Genomic DNA, 25,999 nt, shown 5'->3' with positions numbered 1-25,999 from the left:
TGCCTTAATCCCAGCACTTCGGGAGGCTGAGGTGGGCGGATCACTTGAGGTCAGGAGTTCAAGACTAGCCTGGCCAAAATGGTGAACCTCTGTCTCTACTAAAAATATAAAAATTAGCCAGGCATGGTTGCGGGCACCTGTAATCCCAGCTACTAGGGAGGCTGAGGAAGGAGAATTGCTTGAACCTGGGAAGCAGAGGTTGCAGTGGGCCAAGATTGTGCCACTGCACCCCAGCCTGGGCGACAGACTGAGACTCCATCTCAAAAAAATAAAAATAAAAATAAAATAAAATAAAGGGGAAATAACCGAGCCAAAATGTTGGGGTTTTTTTGTTTGTTTGTTTGTTTCCTTAAAAGAATTTTTTGGCCGGGCGCGGTGGCTCAAGCCTGTAATCCCAGCACTTTGGGAGGCTGAGACGGGCAGATCACGAGGTCAGGAGATCGAGACCATCCTGGCTAACACGGTGAAACCCCGTCTCTACTAAAAAATACAAAAACTAGCCGGGCGAGGTAGCGGGCGCCTGTAGTCCCAGCTACTCCGGGAGGCCTGTAGTCCCAGCTACTCCGGGAGGCTGAGGCAGGAGAATGGCATGAACCCGGGAGGCGGAGCTTGCAGTGAGCTGTGATCCGGCCACTGCACTCCAGCCTGGGGGACAGAGCGAGACTCCGTCTCAAAAAAAAAAAAAAAAGAATTTTTTTAACATTTTAATGGTAACAGTAATGAAAATACAATGCAGAAAAGAGAGGGGAGAATTTCTTAGGCAATGTCTATTAGTAGGCAAGTGGAAATGGAATGTACAATATAAACAGAAATAATGGACTTAGGAGCATGGGTAGTTGATCCATAGCACAAGGTATAAAGGCCAAGTAACTGGGTAAAGATGTGTGTTGATAGCTATTTGTAGTAATGGGAGTCTGTGGAAGTTATCTTCTGCTTGCTTCAATTTTCTCAGTGAATTGGGAAGCAATTCATTAATTACTGACAATGAGGACTAGAGAGGAAATACCGGGATTTGATGAGAGAAGAAAAGGTACCAAATACTCTCTTGAGGGAGTGAGTGAACTAGAGAAATATGATTGCTCAGGAGCATTATGAGCTCATATTTTTTTTGAGACAGGGCCTTGCTATGTTGCCCAGGTTGCTCTCAAACTCACAGCCTCAAGCGAGCCTCCTGAGTAGCTCAGACTACAGGTGCATGCCATCGCACCCAGCTATCAATTTTACTGAAGATAAGCAAACAAAAACTATATATGTGGGTGTGTATATATATAATTTTAATATATGTATATAAGGTGTGTGAATAATATATGTATAAGCACAGAAAGAGTTCAGAAGTATACACACCGAATTGTTAATAGTGGTTATTACTGGAGAATGTATGTGTGGATACATACACACATGTGTGGCTGGGGGTAGAGGTGAGGTGGAAGAGACCCCTATGTTATTTGAATTTTTAACCAGCACATTATTTTTGGGATTCAAACAAAATATCTTAACATAAGTTAATAAATAGCTTGAAAGGAGAATTTAGAACGGTGTTCAAGATCCACAGCACCTTGATTAGGCAAATCCTACATCCTAATTAAACACAGCTGTCAACCTGCAGTAAATGTGACCACAGCAAGACAATATGAGAAAAGCTGAAGTATCACTCACCTTGAACACTTCAGAAAAGAAGCCAGACCCTATTTTTTCACAGGTGAAATCATCCAAACGCGTCAGTCTGGAAAAGGCACTTATAAGAGCTCGATACGAAGATGGCCAAACTCTTCCCACCTGGCTCACATTTCCATCTCCTCCACCACCTCCTTCAAACTCTTCAAGACGCTCCACACGTGGAGGAAAACCTGCAATTGAATTCCGTTTGCTCCGATCCATAGTCTCAATAATCACTTTTTTCTTCTTTTAAGAAGGAACTCCACACATAAATTTTTGTTGAATTGTACTTCTCTTCTGGTTTGACACTAAACAAGAGATCAAAAAAATTTCCACTGAAATCTTTAATAAATAAATACATGCAAAGCAGTAAATACTCAATGCAAAAATATTTCCTTTCACATTCTAGCTTCTGGTTTTCAGATCTAAAAAATGCTGTATGTCTTTACCCTCAAATAACACTGATATATTTAAAGACCAAGATATAGCCAGTCTTTACCATGAGTAGAATATCATGAAGATCACCAATTACATTCTAAGAAACAAAATGACAATGATAATATCTATCATTCATTGAGCACCTACTTTCTAGGAAACATAGTATAAGAGCTTGACATATGTCATTTGATTCTCAGATAATCCATGATATAAGGATTATGTTCATTTCACAGAGAGATCAAGAAATCAGTCACTAAAAGGCAGAGATAAAATTAAAATGGAAGCTGGGTGCAGTGGCTCACGCCTGTAATCCCAGCACTTTGGGAGGCCAAGGCAGGTGGATCACTTGAGGTCAAGAGTTTGAGACCAGCCTGGCCAATATGGTGAAACCCCATCTCTACTAAAAATATAAAAATTAGCCAGGCATGGTGGCAAGCACCTGTAATCTCAGCTACTCAGGAGGCTGAAGTAGGAGAATCACTTTAACCCAGGAGGCAGGGGTTCCAGTGAGCCAAGACTGTGCCACTGCACTCCAGCCTGGGCAACAGAGTGAGACATTGTCTCAAAAAAAAAAAAAGAAAGAAAAGAAAAAAAATTAAAGTACAAAGCCCGTCTGACTCAAAAGCCTGTGCTTCTTTCTACCAATACCCTTTATAGCCTCATTTAATTTTCTCTTTATTTCAAAAATTAATTCCAAATATATAAAACAGGGTCGGAGTTAGCTCAAGCGGTTACCTCCTCGTGCCGGACTTTCTATCTGTCCAAATATATAAAACAAACATTACAAGGAAACTTCAAAATTACATATTATATAATTTTTTAAAAAGAAAACTATATCCAAAAGCAATCTAAAAATTCACTGTTGATGAAAAAGCATAGTCCAGTAGAAGTAATTATAGAAGGCTCCATCCCATCTGGTACATAACTAAGAATAAAAGCACAATCCTACTTTTTCTTTTAGCCTGTCTCTCCCTATTTCTACTTTTTTCCATGAGACTCAATTGTAAGGGTTCTATGCAAAATACAATATTGTGACTCCTCAATTAGTGAAATGCTTTCATAAAGGAGGTGGATACCTACTCAGTTTACCACCACCACTTCTAACCAGCTCTGCAACTCAAAGAAAAGTGGCAGGAATCCCAGGGCCATCTTAGCAACATGAGTCTGCCTCCTTATCCATTGCCAGAAGTCAGCACTGTACCCAGTGTGTACAACCACAGTTTCTTTCCTGGCAATGTGCAATTGGAATTAAGATAGTCCAGTCTCAATATGGCGGCTTTCTAAAATAGAAGCCATGTAAACTCAGGAGCTGCCGGCCAGGGCCATTTTCTATAATACAGTCTGAAGGCAGAAGAAGTCAAGAGATTGGGCCAATATTCAAAGAAAAAAAAAGAAAGAAAGGGAACTTTTTGAATTCCCTATTCTGCTCTAATCCCCAAATCTTAAGGCCTAACTGCATCCTGAGGTTCCATGAGATCTCCCTGAATCTAGTTAATCTAGTTCTACCACAGTCTTCAAAGGAGGAAGAACACTCTGAGTTCTCAAATAACAAAACATTTAAGTACCTCTATTGAACCTATGCCAAAAAGTGGCATCAGCACCACCAGACCAAATATATTTACATCCACAAGAACAAAAATTTAGGGTTAGCTGGCCACAGTAGCTCATACCTATAATCCTAACACTTTGGGAAGCCAAGGCAAGAGGATCACTTGAGCTCAGGAGTTTGAGACCAGTCAGGGCAACATAGTGAGACCTCATCTCTATGAAAAAATGTAAAAATTAGCCAGGCATGATGGTACATGCCAGTAGTCCCAGCTACACAGGTGGCTGAGGCAGGAGGATTGCCTGAGCCCAGGAGTTTCAGGCTGCAGTGAGCTGTGATAGAACCACTGCACTCTGCCTGGGCAACAGAGCAAGACCCTGTCTCAAAAAATTTTAGGGTTATAAGACAAAAAATTTGCAGTCACAAAAAAGAATGAAATCATGTCCTTTGCAGCAACATGCAGCTGGAAGCCATTATTCTAAGTGAACCAAAGCAGAAACAGAAAACCAAATATCGCATGTTCTCACTTATAACTAGGAGCTAAATCGTGGGTTCACACAAACATAAAGTTGGGAACAACAGACACTGGAGGCTCCAAAACGAGGGAGGCAGGCAGGGGCTGAAAAACTTCCTGTTGGGCACTATGTTCACTATCTTGGTGGTGGGATCAATAGAAGCCCAAACCTCAGCACCACACAATACACCCTTGTAACAAACCTGCACACATACCTCCTGAATCTAAAATATAAATGGAATTTTAAAAATAAAATAGAGGCTGGGCACATGACTCACGCCTGTAAAATCACAGCACTTTGGGAGGCTGAGGCAGGCAGATCACCTGAGGTCATGAGTTCGAGACCAGCTTGGCCAACATGGCAAAACCCTGTCTCTACTAAAATTACAAAAAAATTAGCTGGGCTTGGTGGCGGCCACCTGTAATCCCAGCTACTCAGGAGGCTGAGGCAGGAGAATTGCTTGAACCCGGGAGGCAGAAATTGCAGTCAGCCGAGATCATGCCATTATCCTCCAGCCTGGGCAACAAGAGCGACATTCTGTCTCAAAGTAAATAAATTAAATAATAACAATAAAAATAAAATAAAATAGGGTTGGGTGCAGGGGCTCATTCCTGTAATCCAAGCCCAGGCTGGAGTGCAGTGGTGCTATCACAGTTCACTGCAGCCTCAAATTCCTGGGCTCAGGCAATCCTCCTGCCTCAGCCACCCGTGTAGCTGGGACTACAGGCGTGTGCCATCATGCCTGACAGTTCAAGACCAGACTGGGCAACACAGCAAGACCCCCATCACTAAAAAAAAGTAATAATTTTAAAAAACAAATTTTCTTAATTTTAGAGCCAGTAGAAAACATCAACTTCAGTCATTCATTTTATATTTGAAGAAACACAAGGCCCAGAAAGTGGAAATGCTAAAAGTCAATGCTATAACCTATTTACTAGCAAAGCTAGACTTGAAACCAAGGAGCCAAGGATAGTGCATTTCTCAAAGTATATCTCTTGATAATGTGCTTCAAACTACCTGAGAAGCTTGTTTAAAACCCAGAGTCATAGGTCTCACCCTTGATAGCTTTTTTTTTTTTTTTGAAACACAAGGTTTCACTATATTGCCCAGGCTGGTCTTGAACTCCTGGCCTCAAGTGATCCTCCCACCTCAGCCTCCCAAAGTGCTAAGATTACAGGTGTGAACTGCACCTGGCCACTGTTTTTTTTTTAAACATCAGGAATTTTACAAGCATTTCCTCATTTAATCTCAAAATGTGGCCAGGCACAGTGGCTCACACCTGTAATCCCAGCACTTTGAGAATTCCTTGAACCTGAGAGGCAGAGATTGCAGTGAGCTGAGATTACACCACTACACTCCAGCCTGGGCGACAGAGCGAGACTCCATCTCAAAAAAAACAAAAACCAGCAAGATAGATCTGATCTCCATTTTACAGAAAAAGAAATATAGGCTAGGCCGGACGCGGTGGCTCAAGCCTGTAATCCCAGCACTTTGGGAGGCCCAGACGGGCGGATCACGAAGTCAGGAGTTCGAGACCATCCTGGTGAACACGGTGAAACCCCGTCTCTACTAAAAAATACAAAAACTAGCCGGGCGAGGTGGCAGCGCCTGTAGTCCCAGCTACCCGGGAGGCCGAGGCAGGAGAATGGCGTAAACCCGGGAGGCGGAGCTTGCAGTGAGCTGAGATCCGGCCACTGCACTCCAGCCTGGGCGACAGAGCGAGACTCCATCTCAAAAAAAAAAGAAATATAGGCTCAGAAGATGAAGTAACTTGCCTAAGGACACAGAGCTAGTAGAACCAGAACTGGAACCAAGTTCTATCCAGCACCAAAGCTCAAACTTCTTCCATTTCATTATTACTTCGCTCAGTATTTTTCCACTATGAGAGTTGTAGGAGTTAAGTTAATCATCTGGGTAGAAAAAAGAACAGAGACTTAAGTGCAGAGGAAGGCTAGGCTGATTATAATTTGAACAGAGACAGAAAAGAAAAAAGAAACTTTAGAAAACTAAAAGATATTAAAGTAATATACAAAACATATGTAAAGTACATAAAACATTGTTGACTATATAAAACATAGTTGTCTGCGAAACTGAACAATTCGATAAATTTGCCATCAACTGACTTTTTCATTTTTGAGATATATACTCTTTTTAATTTTTATGGGTACATAGTAGGTATATATATTTATAGGATACACAAGATATTTTAATACAGGCATACAATGTGTAATAATCACATCAGGGTAAATGCGGTATCCATCACCTCAAGCATTCATCATTTATTTGTGTTACAAACATTCCAATTGTACTCTCCCAGTTATTCTAAAACATACAATGAATTATTGCTGATTGTAGTCACTGTTGTGCTATCAAATACTAAATCTTATTCATTCTATCTAACTATATTATTGTACCTATTAACCATCCCATTTCCCACTCAACAACCCCAACACACTATCCTTCCCACCCTCTGGTAACCATCATTCTATTATCTATCTCCATGAGTTCAATTGTCTTAATATTTAGCTTTAGCAATGAGTAAGAATATGCAAAGTTTGTCTGTGCCTGACTTATTTCACTTAACATGATGTCCTCAAGTTCTATCCATGTTGTTGCAAAAAAGAGGATCTCATTTTTTTATGGCTGAATAATCCATTTGTATAGGTGCCACATTCATCTATTGAACATGTAGGTTGCTTCCAAATCTTGGGTATTGTAAACAGTGCTGTAATAAACATGAGAGTGCAAATGTCTCTTCGATATACTGATATCCTTTCTTTTGGGTATATATTCAGCAGTGGGATTACTATATCACATCGTAGCTCTATTTTTACCATTTTGAGGGACCTCTATAGTGTTCTCCATAGTGGCTGTACTAATTTACACTTCCATCAATAGTGTACAAAGGTTTCCTCTTCTCCACATCTTGGTTAGCATTATTTGCCCATCTTTTGAATAAAAGCCATTTTAAGGGTGAGATGATAATTCATTATAGTTTTGATTTGCATTTCTCTGATGATCAATATGTTGAGCAACTTTACATAGATCTGTTTGCCATTTGTATGCCTCCTTTTGAGAAATGTCTGTTCAGATCTTTTGCCCATTTTTTAATCAGATTGTTAGATTTTTTCCTATAGAGTTGTCTGAACTCTTTATATATTCTGCTTATTAATTATTTGTCAAATGAGTAGTTTCAAATATTTTCTCCCATTCTGTGGGTTGTCTCTTCACTTTGTTGACTGCTTCATTTCCTGTGCAGAAGCTTTTTAACTTCATGTGATCACGTGTCCATTTTTGCTTTGGTTACCTGTACTTTGGGGATATTACTCAATAAATCTTTGTCCAAACCACTATCCTGGAAAGTTTTCCCAATGTTTCCTTGTAGTAGCTTGAGGTCTTAGATTTAAGTCTTTAATCCATTTTTATCAGATTTGTTATTAGATTTTTCTTCTGCATATGGATATCCTGTTTTCCCAGCACCATTTATTGAAGAGATTGTCCTTTCCCCAGTGTACGTTCTTAGCACCTTTGTTGAAATTGAGTTGGCCGGGCGCGGTGGCTCAAGCCTGTAATCCCAGCACTTTGGGAGGCCGAGACAGGCAGATCGCGAGGTCAGGAGATCGAGACCATCCTGGCTAACACGGTGAAACCCCATCTCTACTAAAAACTACAAAAAACTAGCCGGGTGAGGTGGCGGCGCCTGTAGTCCCAGCTACCCGGGAGGCTGAGACAGGAGAATGGCGTGAACCTGGGAGGCGGAGCTTGCAGTGAGCTGAGATCCGGCCACAGCATTCCAGCCTGGGTGACAGAGCGAGACTCCGTCTCAAAAAAAAAAAAAAAGAAATTGAGTTAACTGTAGGTATATGGATTTATTTCTGGGTTCTCTATTCTGTTCCATTCGTCTGTGTGTCTGGTTTTTTGTTTTTGTTTTGTTTTGAGACAGGGTCTCACTCTGTTGCCCAGGCTAGAATGGAGTGGTGTGATCACAGCTCACTGCAGCCTCGACCTCCTAAGGCTCAGGTGATCCTCCCAACTTAGCCTCCCAAGTAGCTGGGACTACAGGTGCATACAACCACACCCAGCTAATTTTTGTACTTTTTGTTGTAGAGACAAGGTTTCGCCAAGTTGCCCAGGTTCATCTCAAACTCCTGGGCTCAAGCGATCCACCCTCCTAGGCCACCTAAAGTGCTGGGATTATAGGCATGAGCCACCACACCCAGCCTATGTGTCTGTTTTTATGCCAGTATTCTCATGTTGTTTTGGTTACAATAGCTCTGTGGTATAATTTGAAGTCAAGTAATGTGATTCCTCCAGTTTTGTTCTTTTTGCTCAGGATGGTTTTGGCTATTTTAGGTCTTTTGTGGTTCTAAAATTTGAGGATTATTTTTTCTATTTCTGTGAAGAGTGTCACTGGTATTTTGATGGGGACTGCACTGAATCTGCAGATTGTTTTAGGTAGTATGGACATTTTAACAATATCGATTCTTTCAATTCATGAACAATATCTTTCCATTTTTTGGGGTCCTCTTCAATTTCATCAATGTTTTATAGTTTATAGCCTGGCCAATGTGGTGAAACCCCGTCTCCACTAAAAATGCAAAAATTAGCCAGGCATGGTGGCACACCTGTAGTCCCAGCTACTCAGGAGCTGAGGCACAAGAATCGCTTGAAGCCGGGAGGCAGAGGTTGCAGTGAGCCAAGATCACACCACTGCACTCTAGCCTTGGCAACAGAGCAAGACACTGGATCAAAAAAAAAAAAAAGGTCTTACACTTTTCATTGTAAAGATCTTTCACTTACTTGGTTAAGATTGTTCCTAGGTGGCCGGGTGTGGTGGCTCATGCCTGTAATCCCAGCACTTTGGGAGGCTGAGGTGGGCGGCTCACAAGGTCAGGAGATCGAGACCACGGTGAAACCCCGTCTCTACTAAAAATACAAAAAATTAGCCGGGCGCGGTGGCGGGCGCCTGTAGTCCCAGCTACTCAGGAGGCTGAGGCAGGAGAATGGCGTGAACCCGGGAGGCAGAGTTTGCAGTGAGCCAAGATCGCACCATTGCACTCCAGCCTGACAGAGATTCTGTCTCAAAAAAAAAAAAGAAAGAAAGAAAGACTGTTCCTAGGTATTTTATCTTATTTGAAGCTGTTGTAAATGGGATTACCTTCCTGATTTCTTTTTCAGATTGTTTGCTGTTGGCATACAGAAATGCTACTGATTTTTGTATACTGATTTTGTATCCTACAACTTTACTGAATTGTTTATCAAGATATGTTTCATTGCTAACAAAATACCTTACTAACCTCCTCAATGCCCTCAGGGTTCCCTGAGAGTGGCAAATCCTAGTTTTCCATATTACAGCACAGAAGACAGAATTGCTCATTGCAGCTCAACGGGTCTGGTTTTACATTCTCAGCTAGCTAGGAGGAGGTAAGAAACTGCTAATTGCAGCAGGGCACGGTGGCTAACTCCTGTAATCCTAGCACTTTGGGAGGCCAAGGCAAGTGGATCACTTGAGGTCAGGAGTTCTAGACTGGTCTGGCCAACATGGCAAAACCTTGTCTCTACTAAAAATACAAAAATTAGGCCAGACACAGTAGCTCACGCCTGTAATCCTAGCACTTTGGGAGGCCAAGGCAGGTAGATCACCTGAGGTTGGGAATTCGAGACCAGCCTGGCCAACATGGTGAAACCCCATCTCTACTAAAAATACAAAACTTCTCCAGTGTGGTGGCGCATGTCTGTAATCCCAGTTACTCAGGAGGCTGAGGCATGAGAATCACTTGAAGCCAGGAGGTGAAGGTTGCAGTGAGCCAAGATCACGCCACTGCATTCCAGCCTAGGAGATACAGCAAGACTCCATCTCCAAAAAAAAGAAAAAGAAAAAAAAAATTAGCCAGGCATGGTGGTGTGCACCTGTAGTCCCAGCTACTCAGGAGGCTAAGGCAAGAAAATCACTTGAACCCATGAGGCAGCGGTTGAAGTAAGCTGAGATGGCACCACTGCACTCCAGCCTGGGTGACAGAGTGAGACTCCAAAAAGGAAAGAAAGAAGAAAAGAAAGAAAGAGAATGAAGGGGAGGGGAGGGGAGGGGAGGGGAGGGGAGGGGAGGGGACGAAATGCTAATTGCAACTGAGTTGCTTTGGTAGGAGTCCTGTTAGAAGTTTTACAATAGCACAATAGACTAAATTTTGGTATTTGTATCTTGGCTCACAGCACTTTTCAAGGGGTATAAATGTATTTCTTAAATGTTATATGCATAGAGAAACTCTTGCACATAAACACAAGAGGCCTGAATAAAGATATTCATTTCATTTTACCACTGTGGGTAATTAGGGGAAAGAAAGGAAACAACCTAAAGTTCATCTGTAGGAGCAATAGATAATAAACTGTAGCATATTTCTCAATAAAACATACAGCACTTAGATGAATAAATTATAAGTAGCAATGTGGATGTATTTAAAAAGTAATGTAGAGTTGGGAGGAAAAGCAAGTTGTAATTAGCAATATTATTAAAATTTAATTCAAAAAAAGGTTTTTAAAGAAGTTATTAAAAAAAACTGCACAACCACCCCTATAGTATACCATTTTTATAAAAATGTATTTAAAAAATACACAAAATAATATATACTAGTCAGGCGCGGTGCCTCATGTCTATAATCCCAACACTTTGAGAGGCTGAGGCGGTGGATTGCTTGAGCCCAGGAGTTCGAGACCAGTCTGAGCAACATGGTTAAACCTCATCTCCACAAAAAATACAAAAATTGACTGGGCGTGGTGGCTTGCACATGTAATCCCAGCACTTTGGGAGGCCCAGGCAGGCAGATCACAAGGTCAAGAGATTGAGACCATCCTGGTCAACATGGTGAAACCCCGTATCTACTAAAAATACAAAAATTAGCTGGGCATGGTGGTGCGCACCTGTAGTCCCAGCTACTCAGGAGGTTGAGGCAGGAGAATAGCTTGAACCCAGGAGGTAGAGGTTGCAGTGAGCTGACATCATGCCACTGGACTCCAGCCTGGGCAACAGAGCAAGACTCCATCTCAAAAAAAACAAAAACAAAAACAAAAATTACCCAGGCATGGTGGCATGCACCTGTAGTCCCAGCTACTCAGGAGGCTGAGGCAGGAGGATTAGTTGGGCCCCAGGAGGTCAAGGCTGCAGTGAGCCATGATAACACCACAGAACTCTAGTCTGGGCAACAGAGCAAGACTCTATCTCAAATAATAATGATAATATATATTATATATTATATATTATAGAAAAGCAGAATAGCATAGTGATGAACGGTATGACATCTACATCTACAGCCAAACAATCTGGGTTCAAATCCTTGCTCCATAATTTCTAGTTATATGAACTTGGATATGTTATTTAACCTCTCTTCCTCTCTAGTTCACTATCTGTAAAATGAAAATAAAAACAGTGCCTACATTATATTTTATATCTACTAACTCATTTAATCCTTACAATAACCACAAAGTTATTGATTAAATGGATAGTACCTAATAAACAATAAGCATTCAACTCCTGTTTGTTATTATAATTATTAAAGACATTACATATTTATAGTGAACACCTAAAAGCATGAACTAAAAATGTAGACACTAAATTCATAACAGTATTTGTCTCGGGGGAAGGAAGTGAAATGACAAGGAAGGGAAACAAAAGAGACATCCACTGTGCCAATAAGATTTTGTTTCCTTAATGTGATGAAGTGGCCAAGTGGTTAAGGTGATGGACTGCCAATAATATTTTTGTTTCCTTTTATTGAAAAATAAACCTGGCCGGGCGCGGTGGCTCAAGCCTGTAATCCCAGCACTTTGGGAGGCCGAGGCGGGCGGATCACGAGGTCAGGAGATCGAGACCCTCCTGGCTAATACGGTGAAACCCCGTCTCTACTAAAAAATACAAAAAACTAGCCGGGCGCGGTGGCGGGCGCCTGTAGTCCCAGCTACTCGGAGGCTGAGGCGGGAGAATGGCGTGAACCCGGGAGGCGGAGCTTGCAGTGAGCTGAGATCCGGCCACTGCACTCCAGCCTGGGCGACAGAGCGAGACTCCGTCTCAAAAAAAAAAAAAAAAAAAAAAAAAAAAAAAAGAAAAATAAACCTATGGCAAACAAAGAAAAATGATATATTTGTTAATTTTACCATTTTTCATTAATAAATATTTGTTATTCTGGGTGGTATTTATTATACTGTACTCTTTTCTGCATTTAAATTTTTTTAATTTCAAAAAAGTTTAACAGGTTTTTTTTTTTTTTGAGATGGAGTCTTGCTCTGTCACCCAGGCTGGAGTACAGTGGTGCGATCATGGCTCACCAAACCTCTGCCTCCCAGGTTCAAGGGATTCCCCTGCCTCAGCCTCCCTAGAGGCGTGAGCCACCACACCCAGCTAATTTTTGTATTTTTACTAGAAACGGGGTTTCACCATGTTGATCAGGCTGGTCTCAAACTCCTGACCTCGTGATCCACCCACCTCGGCCTTCCAAAGTGCTGGGATTACAGGCGTGAGCCACTGCACCCGGCCTTCACAGGTTTTTTTTTTTTTTAAGTCTATTGCTAATGCAACAGCTACGTAGCATGTTTAAGGTAAAACATTGAGAACAATTTGGCAAATAAACAGCATAACAGTGTGCAAGCCAAGCCTCTAGACTCTCAAACTTTTATTCTGCTAAATTTCCACTGTAGTTTTTGGTCCTAGGAATATATATATCTTAGGCTAAAACTTCAAAATCATGGGTGAATTTTTGGATAGCCTAACTTATTTAAGTCCACAAACATGGCCGGGCGCGGTGGCTCAAGCCTGTAATCCCAGCACTTTGGGAGGCCGAGACGGGCGGATCACGAGGTCAGGAGATTGAGACCATCCTGGCTAACACGGTGAAACCCCGTCTCTACTAAAAAATACAAAAAAATTAGCCGGGCGAGGTGGCGGGCGCCTGTAGTCCCAGCTACTCGGAGGCTGAGGAAGGAGAATGGCGTGAACCCGGGAGGCGGAGCTTGCAGTGAGCTGAGATCCGGCCACAGCACTCCAGCCTGGGCGGCAGAGCGAGACTCCATCTCAAAAAAAAAAAAAAAAAAAAAATACTTTATTTGAAATATATGACATTTTATGATGGTTTCTGCCTCTGGATTACCTCTCTTGGTCTTATTTATTATTACCTATTGATACTAATAGTGTCCCTTAAAGTATTAATATACATTTTTTTTTTTGGAACAGAGATAACTACAGTTACCATCACATTACCAGAAAAACATAAGGCGTTATTGTCACAATGATGGGGATGTGGGATGAGCACTACTGGTATTTTAGTGGGCAGGGGTTAGGGAAGCTAAATGTCCTACAATGCACAAAACAAAGAATTGTCCTGCCTTAAATGCCAATAGTGTCCTGGTTGAGAAACACTGTGTTAGAAAAGCTTAATCATTTTTGCTCTTAAACTAGGAAATAGCATTTAGCAGTCTTTCAAAAATGCCCAAATTATGTGGCTTATAAGGATACAAGTAATTTTTTAGTAACTATGTTCTCAACTTAAATACTAAAAACTTGGAAGTTCAAAACTTTTTCTTTTCTACATAGGTAGGTTTGTTTTTTCAAATATTAATTTCATTTATATAGGAGTTGATTTGTTTTTCACAAAGAAAATACAATTAAAAACTGTGGTTGGGGAAAGTAATTTGAAAAGCTACCAATTAAAAAAAGTTAGTGAACTAAATAGTCTATCTTCAATTTTTTTTTTTATCTTTTCAAAGTAAGAATTCCAAAAATCGGCCGGGCGCGGTGGCTCAAGCCTGTAATCCCAGCACTTTGGGAGGCCGAGTCGGGTGGATCACGAGGTCAGGAGATCGAGACCATCCTGGCTAACACGGTGAAACCCCGTCTCTACTAAAAAATACAAAAAACTAGCCGGGCGAGGTGGTGGGCGCCTGTAGTCCCAGCTGCTCGGGAGGCTGAGGCAGGAGAATGGCGTGAACCCGGGAGGCGGAGCTTGCAGTGAGCCGAGATCCGGCCACAGCACTCCAGCCTGGGCGACAGAGCGAGACTCCGTCTCAAAAAAAAAAAAAAAAGAATTCCAAAAATCATTTTTCAGAAAAATCAAGGAAATTTTTAGGACTCTCAGACCACACTCCTGTATGAAATATGCTTCTGGAAATAAAAACTGCAGCCACTATTTACTATAGACCATGCATTCTACCAAGGGTTTTGTATGTTATCGCTAATCTTTGTGACAACTCTGCAAAGCATGTATTATCATCTCTAATTTAAAGAAAGAAATCAAAATCCTGAGAGATTATGATTTCTCCAAACATGAACAACTAGTGAGACTCATGAATCAAATCCAGTAGTTTCAAACCTAAACACTTCCCATTATAACATGTTTCCTTCAGAAATACAGTCAAATTTCTGTGAAAAATGATCTGTGGGTTAGCTATGTAGAAAGCTACTGCTATGCCCCAACTTTCCTCAACAGGGAAACTAAAAAGTGTACAAATGATAGCTCTACCAGTCTATGAGGCAAAAGCCTTCCTTCATTCATTCAATCACATTCTACAGACAGAAAAATTAATATTGATTTAAACAGAATTTCTAAAGAATGGATGCCATGCTGACAGGGAAAATATGCCAAATCCCAATCATTCTCTATTTTCCATTCTAATGCACAGTATCTGTTGTTTCTCACCCTTTCATTTCACCGAAACAAAGTAGATAAAACTTCACAATAGTCCAGACACAAATTTAATCCTGCAATGCACTCGAAAGCTATCTACCAACAGGTAGCTGGATTTGGCAAAGTGTCAGCCAGCAATCAAAAATTGTCAATGTCCATCCAAATATGGAATCATGTGTGCACCAAGTTGGTAATATTATCCCACAAAGTCATCAGAAAGGATTTCTGAGAATTCAGTGGATTTTTCACCCTAGATATAAAGAGTAGAAAAAGACTGCAAACATAATATACATCACATTGTTTTCTTTCTATAATCATAAAAAGTCCCCACCTAATCCAAAATAAATTAAGGATTCATTATGAGTAATATGTAGCCCCAAAAACTGGCCATTTATTTTCTAGAATGGGAATACTGACAAGCACATTAGCTGGGTATCAATACCAAACACATGGGAAATCTACATGACAAGTCTGCTCAGCTGTTATCCTGTCTATGGACCAACACAGCTAATACAGACACATTTCAGGATGACTGTCTAATTAAAAATAAAAGCAATACTGCTGAGCTTGCCATCCTGCTGTGAAATAATGAGTTGCAGTTTCCATTCAAATCAAAGGCAATCTAGCATAAAAACTGGCATCCCTTAACTAATTAACCACGAATATACACAATGGCATATATTAGTACCAGACAGATCAAAAGCCAGTTCTTAAAAGCGTATTAGCTCTTCTAAATAAGCATCATATTTGCTGTGTAACTTCAATCGACCAGGCCCTAAGCTATGACATAAAACAGAAACTTAGGGTGAAAGTTATAAAGGCAGCTAGAGATGAACTAGTTTAATCTTTCGACCAATTCAGGAATCCCCTCTATTAGCTGACTCAAATGTTAATTGGGTAGCCACTAGGTGCAAGGCATCAGGACAGATGTTATAGTATTTACTGAGCGTTTACTATAATCCAGATGCTTTTCCAAGTGCTTTACATTTAATATCCACAACAGTCCCATAAAATAGATACTATTATTACCCCCAATTTACAAATGTGTAAACGAAGGCATTAAGGATATTAACTTGCCGAATCTCATAACCAAGAAGTGGTAGAAGGCTGAGCACACAGGCTCATGCCTGTAAATCCTAGTACTTTGGGAGGCCGAGGCAGGTGGATTACGAGGTCAGGAGATCGAGACCATCCTGGCCAATGTGGTGAAATCCCGTCTCTACTAAAAATACAAAAATTAGTCAGGCATGGCAGTGTGTGCCTATAGTCCCAGCTACTCAGGAGGCTGAGGCAGGAGAATCGCTTGAACCCGGGAGGCGGAGGTTGCAGTAAGCTGTGATCACGCCACTGCACTCCAGCCTGGGCGACAGAGCGAGACTCCGTCTCAAAGAAAAAAAGAAGTGGAGGAGCCAGAATTCAAACCCAGAGCCTGTACTCTTAATCCCTATGTTAATATTGCCTCTCTGGTAGGAGGATGTACAAAATGGAATAAAACATGACTCCACCTTTCCAAGAGCTCAGTCTCCCGAAAGATACATGTAAATCAATGAATATAGTACAGCGCAATAAGATAACTTTTTTTTTTTTGAGATGGAGTCTTGCTCTGTCACCCAGGCTGGAGTACAGTGATGCGATCTTGGCTCACTGCAACCTCCGCCTCCCAGGTTCAAGCGATTCTCCTGCCTCCGCCTCCCGAGTGGCTGGGACTACAGGCACGCACCACCATGCCCAGCTAACTTTTTTTGTATTTTTAGTAGAGACGGGGTTTCACCATGTTGACCAGGATGGTCTCAATCTCTTGACCTGGTGATCTGCCTGACTCAGCTTCCCAAAGTGCTGAGATTATAGGCATGAGCCACCATGCCTGAACAAGATAATTGTTAATGACAGATAAGAGAGAAGGCTTAATTAAAGTACTAGCAGTGAGGAAAAAGAAGTGAGAGAAGATAAGTGACCTATTTTTTTAGAGATGGGGGTCTCACTATGTTGCCCAGGCTGGACTTTACAGGCATGATCATTGCACACTACAGCCTCAAACTCCTAAGTTCAAGGGATCCCCTTTGCCTCGGCCTCCTCAGCACTACCATGCTGGGCAGAGATAAGTGACATTTTTTAAAAGGTGTTCTGGCCGGGCGCGGGGGTTCATGCCTGTAATTCCAGCACTTCGGGAAGCTGAGGCAGGTGGATCACGAGGTCAGAAGATCGAGACCATTCTGGTTAACACGGTGAAACCCCGTCTCTACCAAAAACACAAAAAAATTAGCTGGGCATGGTGGCAGGCACCTGTAGTTCCAGCTACTCAGGAGGCTGAGGCAGGAGAATGGCACGAACCCGGGAGGCGGAGCTTGCAGTGAGCCGAGATAGCACCACCGCACTCCAGCCTGGGCGACAGAGCAAGACACCATCTCAAAAAAAAAAAAAAAGTGTTCAAGTCCGGGCACCGTGGCTCACACCTGTAATCCCAGCACTTTGGGAGGCCAAGTCGGGCAGATCACCTGAGGTCAGGAGACTAACCTGGCCAACATGGTAAAACCTCATCTCTACTAAAAACACAAAAATTAGCCAAGCATGGTGGCAGACACCTGTGATCCCAGCTACTCGGGAGGCTGAGGCAGGAGAATCGCTTGAACCCAGGAGACAGAAATTGCAGCAAGCCGAGATCGCGCCATTGCACCCCAGCCTGGGGGACAAGAGCAAAACTCCATCTCAAGCAAAAAAAAAAAAAAAAGGTGATCAACTGGATATATGAGGTACAAGAGGTACCCAGATGACTCCAAGTTTAACTAGAATCCCTCCCATGTTTCTGGTTTGGGTAACTGGGAGAATGGCTAGCCATTCACCTAAAGGATATGATGTGTAAGGAGATGCGAATTCTTCTCAGATCTTACTGAGTTTAAGTTGCCTGAAGGAACACCAGTTAACAATGTCCAGGAGGTTGTTGGAGACACCACACTGGAGCTTAGGAGAGAGGACTAGGCTGAAGATGTACACTTAAAAGTCACTAGCACACTGGGTGCGGTGGTTCACGCCTGTAATCCCAGTACTTTGGGAGGCCAAGGTGGGTGGATCACAAGGTCAGGAGATCGAGACTATCCTGGCTAACATGGTGAAACACCGTCTCTACTAAAAAAAAAAAAAAAAATACAAAAAAATTAGCCGGGCATGGTGGCAGGCACCTGTAGTCCCAACTACTCGGGAGGCTGAGGCAGGAGTATGGCATGAACTGGGGAGACGGAGCTTGCAGTGAGCTGAGATCATGCCACTGCACTCCAGCCTGGACAACAGAGTGAGACTCCATCTCAAAAAAAAAAAAAAAAAAAAGAAAGTCACTAGCACTTACTAAAGAATTTCCCAAAGTAGAGAATATGACCATAGGTAATACTGAGTTCCTACTACGTACCAAAGCCCAGGCCCCTTCTTGTTATGCTTAGGTAAAAGCAGATAAGTGGTCAAGGGAACATAAACATATACAGGACAAAAAAAGGAAGAGTATACAAATGACACTAAAAAGGAAAAAAGCAAAACCAGAAGAAAGTATATTGCCATTGATAGTAATGACAAAAACCACAATTACTTTTGCACCAACCTAATATGTCACAGAAACCAAAAGTGGAACCAGCAAACATATCAAATACCACAAAGTAGTATACGGTATGAAGAAAACTGTCCACTGGATTGGACACTACAGAAGGCAGAGTCAGCCTGGCCTACTAAAACAATACCAGTAATAAAGAGCTCACTAGAGCAGTCTCTTCTATTATTGCAAAGTTCTGGTTGTTAAAAAGCTTTTCTTCTTTTCAACAACACAACAAAAAGCAAAGGCATTGGAGTACACACTACTGTGTTCAAATTCTGACTCTGAAGAATTAACAGTTAAAACAACCAAATGCAATAGTGATACTTAGCTAGATCCTGATTTGAACAAACCAGCTATAAAAGACAATTAGGGTTTTGTTTTGTTTTGTTTTTTTCTTGATAAGGTTTTGTTCTGTCATCCAGGCTGCAGTGCAATGGCTCAATCATAGCTCATCTGCAGCCTCAAACTCCTAGGCTCAAACAATCCTCCCGCCTCAGCCTCCCAAAGTGCTAGGATTACAGGCATGAGCCACCATGACCAGTCAGTTGAGAAAGTTTTAATAAGCACTACTACTAGATAATAGTAGAAAATTGCTGTTAATTTAGTTAAGTATAATAATGATATTAAGATTATATATGACATTTTTTGGTCAAGTGCAGTGGCTCACACCTGTAATCCCAACACTTTGGGAGGCCGAGGCAGGCAGATCACCTGAGCTCAGGAGTTCGAGACCAGCCTGGCCAACATGATGAAACCCTATCTCTACCAAAAATACACAAAAGATTAGCTGGGTGTGGTGGTGCATGCCTGTAGTCCCAGCTACTCAGGAGGCTGAGGCATGAGAATCACTTGAACCCAGGAGGCAGAGCCTGCAGTGAGCCAAGACTGCACTCTAGCCTGGGTGATGGAGTGAGACTCTGTTTCAAAAAGAAATTTTCTGGGCCATGCACAGTTGCTTACTCCTGTAATCCCAGAACTTTGGGAGGCCAAGGCAGGAGGACTGCTTGAGGCCAAAACTTTGAGACCAGCCTGGGCAACATTTGAGTCTCGCTTTGTCGCCCAGGATGGAGTGCAAGACCCCATCTCTTTTTTAATCATTATTATTATATTTTGAGATGGAATCTTTCTCTGTCGCATAGGCTGAAGTGCAGTGGTATGATCTCAGTTCACTACAATCTCCGCCTCCTGGGTTCGAGCGATTCTCCTGCCTCTGTCTCCTGAGTAGCTGGGATTACAGGCGCGTACCATCACGCCTGGCTAATTTTTGTATTTTTAGTAGAAATGGGGTTTCACCATGTTGGTCAGGCTGGTCTCGAACCCTTGACCTTGTGATCCTCCCACCTTGGCCTCCCAAAGTGCTGGGATTACAGGCATGAGCCACCACACCAGGCCTCCATCTCTATTTTTTTTTTAATGCAGTTTCTGATCTTCTGTGTATACTAAATGTATCTATAACTTTATATGCTGGAATATGAAATAACACAAAACTAACTAATATTGGACCCGATGCAAATAATGTGAGATGGTAAAGCACTAGGTGGATTTATTAATTTCTAGGATAACATCTCCTTTGATCAATTTTTCTAGGTAAATATGAGAAGGCCTGAACAGGACCACTTGGGGCAGAAAGGCAACTCACGGGCTGGGTGCACAGCCTGGCAACAGAGCAAGACTCCATCTCAAAAAAAAAAAAACAAAAAACAGGCAACTCACCTCTTCTTCTGATGTTAGAGGGCTATTTCAGAGACTGTGGCAAAGAAAGCAATCAAGAGGAAAGAGGAAGTTAGATTCCTCGTGTTAGCCCGGACTTTTGCTTTGTTTTGTTTTTTGAGTCTCGCTTTGTCGCCCAGGCTGTAGTGCAGTGGCGCAATCTTGGCTAACTGCAACCTCCACCTCCTGGGTTCAAGTGATTCTCCTGCTTCAGCCTCCCAAGTAGCTGGGACTAGAGGCATGTGCCACCACGCCTGGCTAATTTTTTTATTTTGAGTAGAGATGGGGTTTCATCATGTTAGCCAGACTGGTCTCGAACTCCTGACCTCAAGTGATCTACCCACCTCGGCCTCTGAAAGTGCTGGGATTACAGGCGTGAGCCACCACCACACCCAGCCAAGAGAATGTTTTTTTTTTTTTTTTTGAGATGGAGTCTCGCTCTGTCGCCCAGGCTGGAGTGCAGTGGTCGGATCTCAGCTCACTGCAAGCTCCGCCTCCCGGGTTTACGCCATTCTCCTGCCTCAGCCTACCCAGTAGCTGGGACTACAGGTGCCCGCCACCTCGCCCGGCTAGTTTTTTGTTATTGTTTTAGTAGAGACGGGGTTTCACCGCGTTAGCCAGGATGGTCTCGATCTCCTGACCTCGTGATCCACTCGTCTGGGCCTCCCAAAGTGCTGGGATTACAGGCTTGAGCCACCGCGCTCGGCCGAGAATATTTTTATAGACATGAAAAATGACAGTTGCTATCAGCAAGATATATGTACAAGAATATTAAAGTATACATTGTTGGTAACTGTGATGGTTAATATTGAGTGTCAACTTGATTGAACTGAAGGATGCAAAGTATTGTTCCTAGTGTGTCTGTGAGGGTGCTGCCAAGGGGGATTAACATTTGAGTCAGTGGAGTGGAAGAGGTAGAACCACCCTCAACCTGGGTGGGCACCATCTAATCAGCTGCCAGTGTGGCTAGAATAAAGCAGGCAGAAGAAGATGGAAGAGCAGACTTGCTGAGTCGTCTGGCCTTCATCTTTCTCCCATGCTGGATGCTTCCTGCCCAAGAATATCAGACTCCAACTTCTTCAGCTTTTGGGCTCTTGGACTTACACCAGTGATTTGCCAGGGGTTCTCAGGCCTTTAGCCACAGACTGAAGGCTGTACTGTCAGCTTCCCTACTTTTGAGGTTTTGGAAGTTGGACTGATTTGTCACTGGCTTCCTTGCTTCTCAACTTGCAGACGGCCTATCGTGGGACTTTACCTTGTGATCATGTGAGCCAATTCTCCTTAATAAACTCCCTTTCGTATATACATATATCCTATTAGTTCTGTCCCTCTAGAGACCCCTGACTAATACAGTAACAGAAAAATTGAGACAATCCAAATATCCAAAAATAGAGATAGATTAAATAAATTACAGTACAGGCCAGGCACAATGGCTCACACTTGTAATCCCAGCACTTTGGGAGGCCCGAGGCAGGTGGATATTTGAGCTCAGGAGTTTGAGACCAGCCTGGACAACATGAGGAGACCTTGTGACTACAAAAAATACAAAAATTAGCCAAGTGTGGTGGCCCATGCCTGTAGTCCCAGCTACTTGGGAGGCTGAGGGAGGAGGATCGCTTGAGCCCAGGAGCGGAAGTTGCAATGAGTCAAGATGACACCACTGCACTCCAGCCTGGGCACTAAAGCAAGACCAATCAATCAATCTATATGCATCCATACAACTTAATATTATGTAGTCATTAAAAGAATGAGGTAGCTGGCCGGGCGCAGTGGCTCACACCTGTAATCCCAGCACTTCGGGAGGCCAAGGTGGGCGAATCAGAAGTTCAGGAGATCGAGGCCATCCTGGTTAACACAGTGAAACCCTGTCTCTACTAAAAACACAAAAAATTAGCCAGGTATGGTGGCACGCGCCTGTAGTCCCAGCTACTTGGGAGGCCAAGGCAGGAGAATTGCTTGAACCCGGGAGGTGGAGGGTGCAGTGAGCCGAGATCGCACCACTGCACTCCAGCCTGGGTGACAGACCAAGACTCCATCTCAAAAAAAGAATGAAGTAGTCAGGCACAGTCTCTCATGCCTGTAATCCTACCACTTTGAGAGATCAAGGGGGAGGATCCCTTGAGCCCAGAGGTTCTAGACCAGCCTGAGCAAAATAGTGAGGCCCCATCTCTATAAAAACTGTTTTAAAAAAGAATGGGGTAAATTTTATGCATACTCTAACATGGAAAGATATCCAAGTTCCATGGCTAAGTGACAATAGCAAGCTGCAGAATAGAATGTACAGTGATCTTGTTTTTACATTTTAATATATTAGTAAGCATTACTGAAAGCCTGGACAACAATTTAGAGGAATGTCATCTTGGTGAAGGAGGTGCTTATAAGAATTTTTTTTTTTTTTTTTTTTTTGAAATGCAGTCTTGCTGCGTTGCCTAGGCTGGAGTGCAGTGGCATGATTTCGGCTCACTGCAACCTCCACCTCCCAGGTTCAAGCGATTCTTCTGTCTCAGCCTCCTGAGTAGATTACAGGTGAGTGGGATTACAGGCGTACACCACCACACCTGGCTAATTTTTGTATTTTTGGTAGAGATGGGGTTTCACCATGTTGGCCAGGCGAGTCACGAACTCCTGACCTCAAGTGATCCACCCACCTCAGTCTCCCAAAGTGCTGGGATTACAGGCGGGAGCCACTGCGTGCGGCTGCTTTTTTATAGAATACATTTCTGTAAGGTTGACTAAAATTAATGGTCATGCAGCTGGGCGCAGTGGCTCATGCCTGTAATCCCAGCCCTTTGGAGGCTGAAGCAGGAGGACAGCTTGAGCCCAGGAGTTCAAGACCAATCTAGTCAACATAGTAAGACCTCGCCTCTTCAAAAAATTTAAAAATTGGCCAGGCATGGTGGTTCCTGTCTGTAATCCCAGCACTTTGGGAGAACAAGGTGGGGCAGATCATGAGGTCAGGAGTTCAAGACCAGCCTGGCCAACATAGTGAAACCCTGTCTCTACTAAAAATACAAAAATTAGCTGGGCACAGCGGCACGCGCCTGTAGTCCCAACTCCTTGCGAGGCTGACGCATGAGAATCGCTCGAACCCAGGAGGCAGAAGTTGCGGTGAGCCGAGATTACACCACTGTACTCCAGCCTGGGCAACAGAGCAAGATTCTGCCTCAAAAAAAATTTTTTTTTTCATTAGCTGGGCATAATGGCATGACCTGTAGTCCCAGCTACTCAGGGGGCTGAGGTGGGGGATTGCTTAAGCTCAACATGTTGGGACTGCAGTGAGCCCTGATCATGCTACTGCACTCCAGCCTGGGCAACAAAGCAAGAACCTGTCTCAAAAAAAAAAAAAAAAAAAAAAAGTCACACATTACTTTTTTAAAAAAAGATAAAAAGGTTAGAATAACTAAAAATCATTCTTTCCCCTTCCCATCATAGTAGCTCAGACTAGCAGCTACATAAGATAAAATGTATGATATAATGTTAAATAGGAAGATGGATGGGCAGAGAATGTAAAAATTGAATAATCAATGATTGTAAGTGTGTAACCTTATGCACCAAAGAAAATCAACGATCATGAGTGTGGAAAATTATACACTGAATAAAATTATACCAAATATTTGGTAAAATTAAAAAATTACACCAAAATGATAATATTATTTGGGGGTGAAAGGATTACAACTTATTCTGTACCATTATTCTAAACTTTCTATGTTATACAGCATTGACAATTATAAAAATATCAATTTATTGACGTAATAAATGTAGCATAGTGCACATAATTTCACAATGTATACTGAAACTGGGTCTTTTTTTTTTTTGAGACAGGATCTGGCTCTGTTGCTCAGGCTGTAGTGTAGTGGCACTATCTCAGCTCACTACAACTTCTGTCTCCCGGGTTCAAGCCATTCTCCTGCCTCTGCCTCTCAAGTAGCTGGGATTACAGGTGTGTACCACCATACCCAGCTAATTTTTGTATCTTTAAGTAGAGATGAGGTTTCGCCATATTGGCCAGGCTGGTCTTGAACTCCTGAGACCTCAAATAATCCGCCTGCCTTGGCCTCCCAAAGTACTGGGATTACAGGTGTGAGCTACCATGTCCAGCCCAGATGTCTTAAAACATTCAATTATGAGTGCACAGAAATACAAATACAAAAGACGGCAGGGTACAGTGGCTCACACCTGTAATCCCAGCACTTTGGGAGGCTAAGGTGGGCGTTATCACCTGACGTCAGGAGTTCGAGACTAGTCTGGCCAACATGGTGAAACCGTGTCTCTACCAAAAAAATAAATAAATAAATACAAAAATTAGCCAGGCATGGTGGCACATGCCTATAATTCCAGCTACCAAGGAGCCTAAGTGAGGCAGGAGAATTGCTTAAACACAGGAGGCAGAGGTTGCGGTGAGCTGAGATCGCGCCACTGCACTCCAGCCTAGGCAAAAGAGTGAGACTCTGTCTCAAAAAAGAAAAAAATAATAAATTAAAAAATCAAATACAAAAGATATAGTCATTAAACTGAATTCATACTAACTGATATATAACAGATGGAATTTCTTTCACTTTCTGGTAGAGGTTTGCTTCCTTTAATGTTTTTTCCTGATAAAAGTTCAGGAAAGTAAATTTCAGTTTCAGTTAAGAATGTACTTTGTAATATAGTTAAAGAGCTTTAAAAGGGCTTTCAATGTGATTTTCCTAAACTAGTTGTGAAGTCTCAACAAGGCCAGAACTTTACCATGCTAGGAGAGTTATCCAGTCTTAAGAATCCAAAGCAAGGCCAGGCATGGTGACTCACACCTGTAATCCCAGCACTTTGGGAGGCCAAGGCGGGCAGATCACGAGGTCAGGGGTTTGAGACCAGCCTGGCCAACATGGTGAAACCCTGTCTCTACTAAAAATACAAAAATTTGCCAGGTGTGGTGGCACATGCCTGTAATCCCAGATGCTGTGGATAGGAGAATAGCTTGAACTAGGCAGGAGAATAGCTTAAACCCAGGAGGCGGAGGTTGCAGTGAGAAGAGATCACGCCACTGCCCTCCAGCCTGGGCAACAGAGCAAGGCTGTCTCAAAAAAAAAAAAAAAAAAAAAAAAATCCAAAGCAGCCTGGGCAACATAGTGAGACCTCATCTTTACAAAAAATAAAATCAGCCAGGTGTAGTGGCATGCACCTGTCATCCCAGCTATGCGGGAGGCTGAGATGGGAGCACTGCTTGATCCTGGGAGATTGAAACTGCAGTAGTGAACTGTGATCATGCCATTGTACTCCAGCTTAGGTGACAGAGCAAAACCCTGTCTCAAAAAAAAAAAAAAATCCAAAGGAGACAAGCACAAATTTTTATTATAAAAGGTATTTCCACCTAATGCCAATTTTCATAAGTCTTTCATATATATATTTTTTAACTTGATGCCTTTTTCCTGCATGATATGTATCTTTTTCAGTCCAAAATTCTACTCCTTTTAAGATATAATTTTCTTTAGTAATATTTCTACTATTTCACAGGTATGAAAGATTGGGCTGGACACAGGGTCACATGCCTGTACTCCTAACACTTTGGGAGGCCGAGGCAGGTGGATCACCTGAGGTCAGGAATTCAAGACCAGCCTGGCCAACATGGTGAAACCCTCTCTCTACTAAAATATAAGAATTAACCGGGCATGATAGCGGGTGCCTGTAATTCCAGCTACTCGGGACAGCTACTCTTGTCTACTGAGACAAGAGAATTGCTTGAACCCGGGAGATGGTGGTTGCAGTGAGCAGAGATCACACCACTGTACTCCAGCCTGGGCAGCTGAGCAAGACTCCGTCTCAAAAAAAAAAAAAAAGAAAGATTTCAACTGCATTTCAGACTAGCCAGAAGGAAGCATATTGCAACCTATAACTGTTCACACAATACAGG

The 25,999-nt window shown here is 42.5% G+C and overlaps 1 protein-coding gene across 2 annotated transcripts in view; it reads right to left on the bottom strand.

Moving 5' to 3' along the window:
• Nucleotides 1–25,999, bottom strand: part of TESK2 (testis associated actin remodelling kinase 2) — a 160,082-nt gene that overhangs the window by 117,809 nt on the left and 16,274 nt on the right. For both annotated transcript variants that reach the window (XM_033226622.1, XM_033226620.1), the window contains exon 2: nucleotides 1,657–1,964. In XM_033226622.1, the coding sequence (XP_033082513.1) occupies nucleotides 1,657–1,878 (222 nt within the window). In that variant the 5' untranslated portion in view covers nucleotides 1,879–1,964. The remainder of the gene's footprint in view (nucleotides 1–1,656; nucleotides 1,965–25,999) is intronic.

This window comes from Trachypithecus francoisi, unplaced genomic scaffold, assembly GCF_009764315.1.
Source record: "Trachypithecus francoisi isolate TF-2019V2 unplaced genomic scaffold, Tfra_2.0 Lachesis_group12, whole genome shotgun sequence".
NCBI classification, from domain to species: Eukaryota; Metazoa; Chordata; class Mammalia; order Primates; family Cercopithecidae; genus Trachypithecus; species Trachypithecus francoisi.
This window is presented reverse-complemented; position numbering and strand designations above follow the sequence as displayed.